Source organism: Hyperoodon ampullatus (genome assembly GCF_949752795.1).
Source record: "Hyperoodon ampullatus genome assembly, chromosome: 14".
NCBI classification, from domain to species: Eukaryota; Metazoa; Chordata; class Mammalia; order Artiodactyla; family Ziphiidae; genus Hyperoodon; species Hyperoodon ampullatus.
In genome coordinates, this window is record NC_136927.1 from 29,076,231 (window position 1) to 29,089,004 (window position 12,774).

Below are 12,774 nucleotides of genomic sequence, written 5' to 3' on the forward strand. Positions count from 1 at the left end.
ATTTATTCATTCAACGATATTTGCCGAGAAGGTGAGCAGAAGGTGAGAGGTACCAACTCTGGAGAGGGTCAGGAGAGCCAGGGTCCCTTCCTTCAAGGAGCTTGCAGTCTAGCAGGAAGGGGTGACATCAAAGAGAATATTCCATAAACAATCTATTACAGTTATAAGTCCTAGAACAGAGGAAAAGGAGCCAGAGAACGAATAGCTGGGGAAAATGTCCAGGAAATCAGGGAAGGCTTCCTTGAGGAAGTGGCATTTTACCCTACATCTTGCCGGATGAATAGGAATTGGCCAGGTGAAGAAGGTGAGAAGGAGCATTCCGGGCAGGAGAAGGGATGTGTGCCTTTAGCTGGGCAGAATGGGGCATACAGAGGGAGAAAACAAATGCATGGAGTGTAACGAGGGACAGACGGGTGGCAGGGGGTGAATCAGGTTCACGTCAGCCTGGGGATGAGGTTCGAGATTGTGGACTTTCTCCTAAGAGCTACAGGAGCCATGGAAGTTTTAAGTGGGGCAGATCAGAGAGCCTACTATGCGTCAAAGCTGGTGTCTTTCACCTGGACCATCTTAGAGAATCCTGCAGCAGCCCTGAAGGGCAGGGGGTAATTCACCTCCTCCTGAGAATGAAAAAACTGAGTCTCAGAGACACTATACAACCCAGCCAAAGAGCCCCATCTAGTCAAAGGTGAAATCGCCCTTTGAAAGAAGCAGATTCCAAGAATTCCCTGGCGGTCCAGTGGTTAGAACTCCCCCGGTTGGATCCCTGGTTGGGGAACCGAGATCCTGCAAGCTGTGCAGCGCGGCCCAAAAAAACCCCCAAAACTCAGATTCCGTCCTTCATAAGCACTGCTGACCTGCCCACACTCCTGTAATTTACTTCTTATTTTCTTTCCCCGCCACACCACGAGTTTCTGGAGGGCAAGGACTTTGTGTCAGGATTTCTCAATCAGCAGGCCTAGTTCAGGGGCAGCAGAGCTGGCCTTCGAAGTTGGAGGGGAGGGAGGAGAGAGAAGGGCGGGTGAGCTGGCCGATGAGAGAGGACGGGAGGGAAGGCTGGACGGCGGCTGGATGGACAGAACGGTTTGGATGGATGCGGTGGCCACCGTGTGTGACCACGCCCGGCTCCCCGGCCCGTGACTCCGAGCCCAAGCCCCTAACCCACCCCCGCCTCTCCTTTTAGGCCTGATGCTGGGGGGCTGCGGCGACAAATCCATCCGCTTCCGTCCCACTCTGGTCTTCAGGGACCACCACGCACACCTGTTCCTGAATATCTTCAGCGACATCTTAGCCGACTTCAAGTAAAGAAGCCATTTCCTCCACGCTCTGAGGAAGCCCTGATCTCACCCCTTGTCAAATTGATTAGTTTGCCTAATTCATGTTTTCACTTAAAGTATCAGAGGTGAATGCATAAACTGGAGGATTATTTGTGGGGGGGGGATGTTTTTCGTGGCCTGGGGGGTGGGGAGGAGCTGGTTTGCTCTCTCCCTGCAGAGCCAATGGCGCACGTTGGTTTTAAGACCAGAAATTCTGCTTGAGCCCTGGACACAGTCTTAGGTTGGGCCCCGAGGGTCCTGGCCAGGTATCTGCCACCCTCGACCCCAACAATACCTTTGGAAGCCAGTCAAGGGAATGCTACCTGCTCCTGGGGCTGGGGGCTGGGACTCCTGGGTTCCGTCCCTCTCAAGTGACGCGTTCTGAACGGGGAGGACGCTGGCTCCCCCTGCCCTATGCAAACAGACATGCTTCCCCCTCGCGCCCAGGCCCCGAAGCTCTGAGCACGTCCCGTGTGCAGTCCAGTGACGGGCAGGACAGAGCATATTAAGGCAGGAGAGTAGGGACACGGCATTGAGCTTCGGGGTGTGGGAAGGGGTCTTCTGGCCTCCTGAAGAGTAAGGCCACTCCCCCGATCCATCCGGGGATTCCTCTCCAAACTGTGAATTCTCGCCTTTATGGGGCTTCATCCTGGGAGAATCTCTGGGGGGCATCGCCAACAGGTCTTACTCACCACCCTCATTCCCCAAATTCCCTCCCTCCCCTGGGCTGACGCCCAGACCTCTGTGGAAGGAAAGCTGCGCCCGATCATCCCAGGGACACACGCCCAGGAGTGTAAGCCCAGGCCTGGGGCAGCAGAGACCCCTCCTCCCGTCCCCACGGCACCTGGGGTCTGACTTTGGACCCCTCGCCCCGGGACCCTTTCTCTAGCTCTGCTCATCCACCTCTGCTCCACTTCTGAGCCGTCCCAGGACCGGCTTTGCTGCTGCATCAAAACTGGACTAGGTGTCTTCTTGCTGGAGGCATCATGAATTGAAGGCACCAGAGCTCCATGCAGGAAAAAGTAGCCTGTTGGTGCAAGGTGGCTTCCTTATCGCTACCCCTCCAAGTCAGAGATTTTCCTGCCATGAGTGACTGTGAGATGACCAGGCAGGTGATGCTTAGAGGCTTAATTGGATGATGGCTGAGGCTAAGGAGGTCTCTGCTGGAGGCAAGACAATTTTGGAACTGATTTGATCTCAGATGCTCCTAAAAAGAGCATTTTGGTTGTCCTCCAGCAATGAGTGTTGTTTAGCGGGTAGATAAAGGAAGTCTGTCCAAAAGGAAGCCACTTGGTCTCCTGGTGCCTTGGTTGACTATTCTGGGAGCTGGGCAGATAAAGATTCTCAATTCAGCACTTTTCTGTTTTAATAACTAACCATCCAAAGATCTCAAAGTGGTTTGGTTTTTTTCTGCTTCCGCTTTTCAGCAGATTTGGTCATCATCCTATTTTTGCCAAGAATGAAAGGCAGTCACGTGCTTAACAGACGAGGGGGAATCCCTGAATCCCGGTTCACCCTGCATTCCTGCACTCAGTGCTAATCCGTTGCTTTTAAGGAGCTCTGCCGTGTCCAAGGGCATTCGCACTGCCAACTAAATGGAGCCTCCCTCTCTCTGCAAGCTTGAGCTCATTTGTATATTCATTTATTTATCCAATCATTCATTCATGAAACTTCCATTAAATACCTGCTCTGTCCCAGGCCCAATGCTAAGCACTAGAAATCCAAAGGTGAAATAAAACCTAGTCCCTGCTCTCAAGGGACTCACATCCCACTGGGGACAACAGACTCTTAAACCAACAATTAATGCCATAACAGTCGTATGTGTAGGAACATCAGGAAATCAGAGGAAATGGCCCAATCCACGTAAGGGTCAGAGGAGGTTCCAAGGAGAAAGTGACATTTGAGCAGGATTTTGCAGGATGAACAAGAGTTCACCAAGTAGACAAGACAAGGAAGAGTGTTGCAGAAAGCGAACAGCATGTGCAAAGACACATGAGTTCACAGCCTCACACTTTTCACTGGGGATCCAGATTCCACAGGCAATATCCCAAGATTCAAGGCCTTATTTAACAAACAAGCAAAATGCAAACCAAACCATAATTCATGTATGCTTTCTCCTGAGAACTTTAGCATTGGATCCAAACATACAATGAGATTCCTGGAGTCAAAAGGTTTTTAAGCCAGGGCACAACCAGAAACGTTGGCTCTCTTTGGTGGAGAGAGTGGCTCCAATATTTTGTTCTCTCTCCACAGGGCACTGACAGAGAAATGAAATCTTTTCTATCTGGAAAGTCATTTCCAGACTTATTCACTCCTTAACCAAGGGAAGTTACTTATAAAACTTTTTAAGCCATTTATCAGCCAGTCCTCATTGACTCAGGGCATACTGAGTTCCTGAGACGTTCTCTTTTGGAGGTGGAGGTGTAGCTGCAAGAATTTCAAGGAAAACATTCTCAGCGGCGCTCAAGGAACTTGCCAGAAGTTAGTGAAAACACAGGGAGCCCAGAGGACAGGGTGCTGGCTCAGGCAGAGCCCACGCAGAAGAACTTCTGTGGCCGACGGTCCGGAAACGAATCCATCACACATTAGTGCCATAGAGTTTAGTAAATGTCGCTAGCAAATCTCATCACTTTTACAGAAAACAAGGTCCAGTCATGGCAAATCTTAGCACATCCTCACTTTTATTATAAATGGGTGTTTTTTAAATAATTTTTACTGACACTCAGTAACCATGCAAAATCGTGCACAACATGAATATAATCTGTATATCTATACCTGTCTATATCTATCTGTATATCAGCTCATGGTAGAAAACCATAGCTAGGGAGCCTTGCCAACTTATGCATACAAAGTGGTTTTGTTTACAGTATTCTGTTGACAGTGCCAATAAATGATAAAGAAATTAACACGTCACAGTGTAACTGATGACCATATGCACAATTCCATGAACTCGGTCTGTTTCCTGTGTTAATCAGTATTCTTAAATTAAAAACAAAATATTTATAATGGAAACATCAGAGTAAATGTGGCCTTTTTGCTTGGAAATGGTTTTGGTAAGGACTTATTTCACAAGTTCTTATGAAGCTCCTATGATTAAGCACCTCTTAGGGATGTCTTGGGGGAATTCTCTACCTGCGTTCAGTCTGCCTTGGGCTTAGAAGCCTGGTGAGGCCGTTCAGTTCATCCGAGTTCACCCAAGACATGCCATGTAATGGGGATGGACAAGGTGTGGTCCTTACCCTCAGCTCACCTTCCAGTGGGGCAAAGGTCATAGCAACCCAGCATAAGGACCAGGATACAGGAGGATATTGTACATGAACAAAGGATAGGCCCAAGTCAGGATGGAGGTTAGGCCTCTGAGTTTCAACTTCAAGGTTGAGTGGGAACTGCTCCAGTGACTCAGAGGAGGGGTGGAAGGCATTCCAGACCAAGGGAACAGCTAGCTGAAGGCACGAAGGCAGGATGAGGCAGGCATTTCTACAGCGTTCAGCATTACTAGATCACAAAGCCCAGGAGAGCAGAAGAGCCTGGAGACCAGGCCAAAGAAACAGGCAGGGCTCGGATCTGGAGGGCCTTCTGGGCCAGTCTGGGCCCTCCATGAACTGACGGAGCCACCAAAGGTTTGGAGCAGGGGAGTGATCCAACATGCATTGTAGAAAGAATGTCCTGATTGTCCACTGTGAACAACAGAGAGACTGGGTGATCAGTCGGAATCTGTGGCCATCAAGATGACCAGGTGGCCCAACCAGGACAGTGATAATGGGCTGGATGGAGAGGGAAGGAAAAGCACAGAATCCTCTACATCCAGGACAGTGACATTCAACACTAGAGGCACTTTGGAGTTGCCCTGAAGAACTTGGTAAATATCCTAATGCTTAGGCCCCACCCCAAGCCAATTAAATCACATTCTCTCCATCACTGGATTGAGGTGGTAAGCTGATGACTGATGGGAATCAGCCGGGAGGCAGGTGCAGCGTGGGAAGGCATGGAAGAGATGCTGAGTCAGCACCTGTGGAAATGAGCTGGCTCTTTGGTCCTCCTGGTGTCCTGACCTAGAACCACGGGCCGTGGGCTCCTGACTCACTTCTGCACCCAGCTGTCTCAGTGGCCCTCCACGGCCCTTCTTTTTCTCATCTGGAAAATGTATGGTTTGGACCACGTGATTTCCAAGGTTCCTTCCGGCTGGGACGCCAAACAGGTCTATGAAATAACTGACTAGGAAAGCAATATCTACCATTAAATATGCTTTTAAGAATAATCACATATAGTGATAATATTTATCATTTGTTGAGCATCTGTTATGCACAAGCATATTCTGCTGGGGCTTTGTAATGTTCACAACACACCTATGAGCGATCTATGTGTCTGCCTATTTGTAAGATGAGGAACCTGATGCTCAGAGAGATTGGGGAACCCACCCAGCATCACACAGCCTGGAGGCCAGGATTTAAGACACACGGGTGTGTGTGAATGAGCACATGCAGTCAGCATGGGGTTGGTTGAGGATCAACCACTCAGGACCCTTCTCACCACCAGCCTGGCCACTGGCCTGGGAAAGTGAACTTGAACTGGTCAGCATTAGTGTGAGCTCCTAAGCGTATATCCCTAAGGTAGGTGGGTGGAAGGTGCCAGGACCTTTGTTAAAAACAGTCACTGTTCCCATTTCCTGTCCTTCTTCCCCCTTCTCCACCCCCGGGGAGGCAGGACAAGGCAGTAGAATGACCTAACTCTGCTGCTTTCTAGCTGGGTGACCTTGAGTAAGTCACTTCACCTCTCTGAGCATCACCTGCAGAGAGCTGACACTTATTGAGGGCTTCCCTGGACCAAGCGCTATTTTTAAGTGCTTTTCATGTACTACGTCAGCCCCTTCAACTACCCTCGATGGGTGCTTTTATTATCATTAATTCACAGATGAAGAAACCAAGGCACAGACAGCGATTATATTACTGGCCCACAGTCACAGCCTGGGAGTGGCAGGGCTGGGGTTCAAGCAGGTAGGAAGTCTTGCTTCCAAGCCACATGCTTCACCCTACACCTGCGACCTCTCTCTGGTTCTCCAACTCCAACAGCTGCTGGGAGGATTCAAGAAAATCACGTAATCGGGACTTCCCTGGTGGCGCAGTGGTTAAGAATCCACCTGCCAATGCAGGGGACACAGGTTTGATCTCTGGTCCGGGAAGATCCCACATGCCGCAGAGCAACTAAGCCCATGCACCACAACTACTGAGCCTGTGCTCTAGAGTCCACGTGCCACAACTACTGAGCCCACGCACCACAACTACTGAAGCCCAAGCACCTAGAGCCCGTGCTCCACAAGAGAAGCCACTGCAATGAGAAGCCCACGCACTGCGACAAAGAGTAGCCCCCGCTCACCGCAACTAGAGAAAGCCCACACACACAGCAACGAAGACCCAACACAGCCAAAAAATAAAAATAAACAAAATAAATAAAATAAAAAATCATGTAATCATCTCCTGACTCGTGGTAGGTGCTTAATACATAATGGTTCCTTTTGCCACTTGATCTCTGTGAACCTGGCTCACATATAGTTCTAAATGTTAAACCTACTTCCCAACACGGGGACAAGTCCCACCAGATCCCAGAGTAGATTACAACTGTTAATCAGTAAAATGGATGTTTTGTCACTAGAGTTGGTACAAACGTGGCCAGATGGTATCGACCCTGCCTGATTAACCCTCATCAGGCATGATTTTATAGTTGAATGAATGCTGCAGGATCAAAACAGGGCCATAAAAGTTGGACTCTGCCCAGGTTTCAAAGGGACTCGGTGGCTTTCCATCTGCGGATTCACAAGTCCTGAATTCTTAAAGCAGCCAAGGGCAAGTTCCTAGTTATTTGGCTAACTCACCCCAGGCTGGCCCCCTGCAAGCAGCTAAGCCCATCAGATCTGTTCTGGGAAGTGCATTAAACATGCTTATTTATGACGGACTGCGGGTGGGATATCTGGGCCTATGACCAGGTAAGGCTCAGTTCTGGTAACCGGTGTAGGAAGGACAACAGCTCCCAGCCATGCACACTGTGAATGTCCCCAGTTGGAGCAGACCTCACCACGGTCTGGAGGACTACGTGTCTCAGCTCAGGTTGCTCTAACAGAATATCAGAGATGGGGCAACATAAACAGCCAACATTTATTTCTCACGGTTCTGGAGGCTGGAAGTCCAGGGTTGGGTTCTTGGTGAGGGTCTCTTCCTGCTTGTGTCCTCACATGGCACTGATTCCATCGTGGGGGCCCCACCCTCATGACCTCATCTGACTCCAATCACCTCCCAAAAGCCCCATCTCCAAACACTATCACATGGGGGGCTATGGTTCAACATATGAATTTTAGGAGGGGATACATTCAGTCCCTAGCAACTACCATGTGAAAATGGACGTGCTACAGGTTACCCCATTTCCTGCATCTAAATAATACACAGCCCAGGGCAGGTGGGGTGCCCAAAGTCCAGATGGTTCTCAGCAGATGGGAATGAAAACCAGTCTGCAAAATACAAACACGGTTGTATCACTAATGCTTTTAATGACTGTTTCCTACTGTCCACCCAGCTTCCAAGTCCAGAATGGAGATTCATGGTTGAGAAACTTTTCTCTTTACCTCGAAAGCTGGCAGGAGGGGGAAAGGATGGCAAAAGAGATTGTGTTTATTACAGCATTTTACTTCATTTGTTAAGACGGATGACATGCTCGTTACGGAAATTTTAAACAACACTAGAAGGACATAAAGTTCAAAATAGACGTTTTCCCTCTGTCTCATCCACCTGAATCTTCTCCCCAGAATTAACCACTGTGAAAAAATTGGAATGTGTTTTTTAAAATCACAAATAGGATCATATAGAACTATATTGTTCTCTGATTTGCTTTTTCCACCTAACACTACCCCATGATTATCCTGTCACATCAGCAGATATGGTTCAACCTCACTCTTTTTAAGGGCGTGTAATATTCCATAGCTTATTTAACTGTGTTGCCTACTAATGGCAACTTAGTTTACTTCTTGTTGTTGTTGTGTGTTTGTTTCACTATTGGAAACATTCAGTGAATATCCTCATATACATGCTTGAGTATTTCTATTAGATGATTATTTTGGAATTGTTTTCCAAGGGGGAAATCACCAATATAACCACACACCACCTGAATCTAAAGACCGTTTCCATTTTCTGAGAAGCTGCTTGACCATCAGAGAGGCACGGCTCTTGGGAAGGCTCAATCCCACACAATGATTCTCAAAACCTGGGGTGCCTTGGAATTACCTGGGAAGCATCAAAATACAGATGCCCAGGGGCTTCCCTGGTGGCGCAGTGGTTGAGAGTCTGCCTGCCGATGCAGGGGACACGGGTTCGTGCCCCGGTCTGAGAAGATCCCACATGCCGTGGAGAGGCTGGGCCCGTGAGCTGTGGCCACTGAGCCTGCGCATCCGGAGCCTGTGCTCCGCAACGGGAGAGGCCACAGCAGTGAGAGGCCCCTGTACCGGAAAAAAAAAAAAAAAAAAAAAAAAAAAATACAGATGCCCAGCTTCTGCCCAACCAGAATCTGCAGGGTTGAGCACAGGCGAGTTTTACTGTTTTTGTTGTTGCTGATCTGGAGCATGGGAACTGGGTACTACTGCCCTGCTGGTGCACTGCAGAAACCCTAAACTGTTTCCCTTGTCACATGTAATTTTAGCTTGGAAATAAAGGGACAGAATAATGCCTTTGCTCTGTGTGCCCTCTGCTGGTACTGCACGAGCAAACCACACATCCAAGTGGAGGCTCTTTTGTGCAAGAGCCCGTGAGAATCGGGGCTGTCACCTCCCACTGAGCTGACACTTCTGGGCAGTGACTGTCAAATCAGGCTACGCATGAGAATCTCCTCTAGGGAAACTGGTCATGGGCCTGGGCAACAGTATTTTTTAAGAGGTGTCCAGGTGACTCTACACACGGAGCCCAGGCGGAGAACCTGTTCTGTAAGGAAAAAAAAAAAAATTGGCCCAGGGACACAGAGGCATGTGCCATTCTGGTGTTGTCCACCTGGTCATCTATTTCAGAAATTCCCAGCATGGCTGCATAGCAGAATTAGCCTCAAGCTTGACAAAAAGACAGATTCTGGGGATCCACCCCAGACATAATCAGAATCTCCAGGGGGTGAAGCTCACTCAGGTTAAGTGATTACAGGTAGCCCAACAGGCCTATTTAATTTTTGGTTTTAATAAGTCAGGGTCAGATCATTAGTCCCTCTTAAGACATTTTATAGGCACAGACTGTGTCTTTGGGAGAAGAGGTTCACAGGAATTGAAGTCACTGACAAGCAGGTGAGGGAAAGGTGGGGAAGGGAACCAGCAGCTCTACAGATAATTATATAATTGAGTCTTCTATATAATTGAATCCTCAGTACAACTTCTTGAGGATAAATAGTAACACCCCTGTTATACAGAGAGAGAAACTGGAGAGAGACAGATAGACACTTCTATGTAGATACCTAGGGAGAAAGGCTCTTAGGCAGAGGAACTGTCAGTGCAAAGGCCCTGAGGCTGCAGGGTCCTTGATTATTGGAGGAAGAGCAAGGGTAACATAGCTAACTGAAGTGGTCAGTGCAGAGTTGTGGACGAGAGAAGAAAGCTGGGGGTAGGGGCGGGGCCAGGCCATGCTGGGCCCTGTAGGTCACAGTAAGGACTTCAGCTTCTACAGCAGTGATGTGATTCTCTTTTTTAAAAGGATCACTTTGGCAGGACTTCCCTGGTGGTCCAGTGGTTAGGACTCCGTGCTTCCACTGTAGGGGGCATGGGTTCGAACCCTGGTCAGGGAACTAAGATCCCACAAGCCACAAGGTGCAGCAGAAAGGAAGGAAGGAAGGAGGGAAGAAAGAAAGGAAGGATCACTTCGGCTGCTGCGAGAACAGACTCTAGAAGGGCAAGGATGGCAGCAGCAGGTTGCAATAATCCAGAGGCTATGAGGGCAGCTTGGATCGAAATGGCAGGGCTGGAGCAGGTGAGAGCAGTCAGGTTCTGGTTGTACTTTTAGAGTAAAGTTGGTACAAAATTAAGTCAGTGGAACCACATGCCATTTACCCTAAGAGCAGGCACTTCCGAGTGGGTCTGCGGCTCTCCGGGAACCCCCAGGCCCACAACCGGGCTCTGGGTCATACCGTCCACAGCACGTACAGCCCCCCCCTATCTAGAGACCCTGCAGATATACCCCAGCTGACAATGGGAGCCCAGCATTCCCAAACTTCTGAGGGACATAGTCACACACTCCCCAGACCATGGCCTTCGACTGGCTGGAATTAACACGCGATGGGAATTTAACAGAGGCAACGACAAATCCATAATACGTCTATGCCCTTTCATTTGCATCTTTAATTAAAAACAAATACATATTAAAAGCTGTTTCCTCTTGTTCTTAAGAGCTCCCAAGCTTTCTTTCACTGACCTTCAAAGGCTCCGCACAGTGATTTGGATCAAATTCAGGGTCCTCCCCTTAGCAAAGGCACCCACCCCACTCCTGTCCAGGGCAGAAACGCACACTTGTGTCCCCTCAGCCTGAACAAGCGGTGCTCATGTCCGTCTCCTCCTCACACCTGGGGTCCCCTTCGAAGTCCCGGCCCCAGGCCATCCGGGCCCTTCTCCCAACCTCACCCCCTGCTGCTCTTCTGCCTCAGGCCAGCCCACTCCTCTCTTTCCTTGCACTTTTCCCCATTTCTTTTTTTAAATATTTATTTATTTATTTATTCATTTATTGGCTGTGTCGGGTCTTGGTTGTGGCATGCGGGATCTTTCATTGCGGTGCGCGGGCTTAGTTGCCCCGTGGCATGTGGGATCTTACCACCCTGTCCAGGGATCAAACCCGTGTCCCCTGCATTGGCAGGCGGATTCTTAACCACTGGACCACGAGGGAAGTCCCTCCCATTTCTAATTATACACATGCATTTAGCACCCGTCCTCCCTCCCCACCAAGATGCTATTAGTCCAAAGGCCAAAATCCTCCCCTTTCATGAACCGTGGTGCCTTCAGCACCCAGTAGAAGAGGTTTGGGATGACTGGCTGATTTGGAAGCCTGCAGGAACAAACTGTCTTGAATTACATGCTTTACTTGCTTCTGTGAAATGCAATAAATTAACTAAGAAGATCTAACAACTTCTTTCATGTTATCGTGATTATAAAGTCACTTTTCTCAAAATGCCATTTGCAGTCTACACAGAGGAAAGATATCTTTCCATGTAGTTGGCATTTAGCACATTCTTTATAGCAATAAAAAAATGGAGATCATTTAAAGAAGAAAGGTTATAGGACCAGCTACAACCACTCAGTGGAATATTTTGCAATTACTGATTTTTTTTTGCATAAAAAGTATTTAAATGAAAAAAAATCAGATAATCGGGGCCTTTTGTTTCTATCTATTTGTAAGGTATGCTGCCCATTTTTTCCAACTTTATTGAGATATAACTGACATACAATATGGTATTAGTTTAAGGTATACAACATGATTTATATATGTATATACTGCAAAATGATTACCACAGTAAGTTAACATCCAGCATCTCACATAGTCACAAGGTTTCTTCCTTGTGATTGAATACTTTAAATGAATGTTTATAAAGGACGTAGTCCTATGTTATAACATGAAGCAAAAACCAATTTCAGATACAGGATAACATCTATGTTTTAAGTAAATACTGAAAGCACAGTGAGATACCACTTCACACCCATTAGGATGGCTATTATAAAAAAAAAAAAAGATGGATAAATTGGAACTCTGATGCATTGCTGGTGGGAATATAAAATGGTGTAGCCACTATGGAAAAGTTTGGCCGGTCCTCAAAAAGTTAAACTTAGAATTACCATATGACCCAGTAATTCCACTTCTCAGAAAATACCCAAAAGAATTGAAAGCAGAAACTCAGATGTTTGTACACCAACGTTCACAGCAGCATTACTCACAACAGCCAAAAGGTGGAAACAATCAAAATGTCCATCGAAAGATGAATGGATAAACAAAATGTGATATATACATATTATTCCGCCATAAAAAAAGGGATGAAGTTCTGATACCTGCTACAACATGGGTAAACCTTGCAAAACTATGCCAAGTGAAAGAAGCCAGACATAAAAGGCCACACAGTGGATGATTCCATTTACATGAAATATCCAGAATAGGCAAATCCATAGACACAGAAAGCAGATTAGTGGTTGCCAAGGGCTGGAGAAAGGGGGCATTGGGGAGTTACTATTTAATGGGTGCAGAGCTTCTGGTTGGAATAATGAAAAAGTTCTGAAAATGGAGAGAAGTGACGGTTGCAAAACACTAAATATACTTAATACCACTTAGTGTACACTTAAAATGGTTAAAAGGATAAATTTATGTTTATATTTTACTACGATTTGAAAAAAAAAGACTGGAAGGTCACAAAACAAAATTTAGTTATTGACTTCTGAGTGGTAGAATTAAAGATCATGACTTCTTTCCTCTTT

At 47.5% G+C, this 12,774-nt stretch overlaps 1 protein-coding gene across 8 annotated transcripts in view; it reads left to right on the forward strand.

Moving 5' to 3' along the window:
• ABAT (4-aminobutyrate aminotransferase) overlaps window positions 1–1,302 on the forward strand; it is a gene marked incomplete at both ends in the record, with an annotated part of 35,231 nt that extends 33,929 nt beyond the window's left edge. For 7 of the 8 annotated variants that reach the window (XM_079719517.1, XM_079719522.1, XM_079719518.1 and 4 more), the window contains one exon: window positions 1,181–1,302. In XM_079719517.1, coding sequence (XP_079575643.1) covers window positions 1,181–1,302 — 122 coding nt within the window. The remainder of the gene's footprint in view (window positions 1–1,180) is intronic. The other variant, XM_079719524.1, reaches the window with a different exon arrangement.
• Window positions 1,303–12,774: the final 11,472 nt, after the last annotated feature.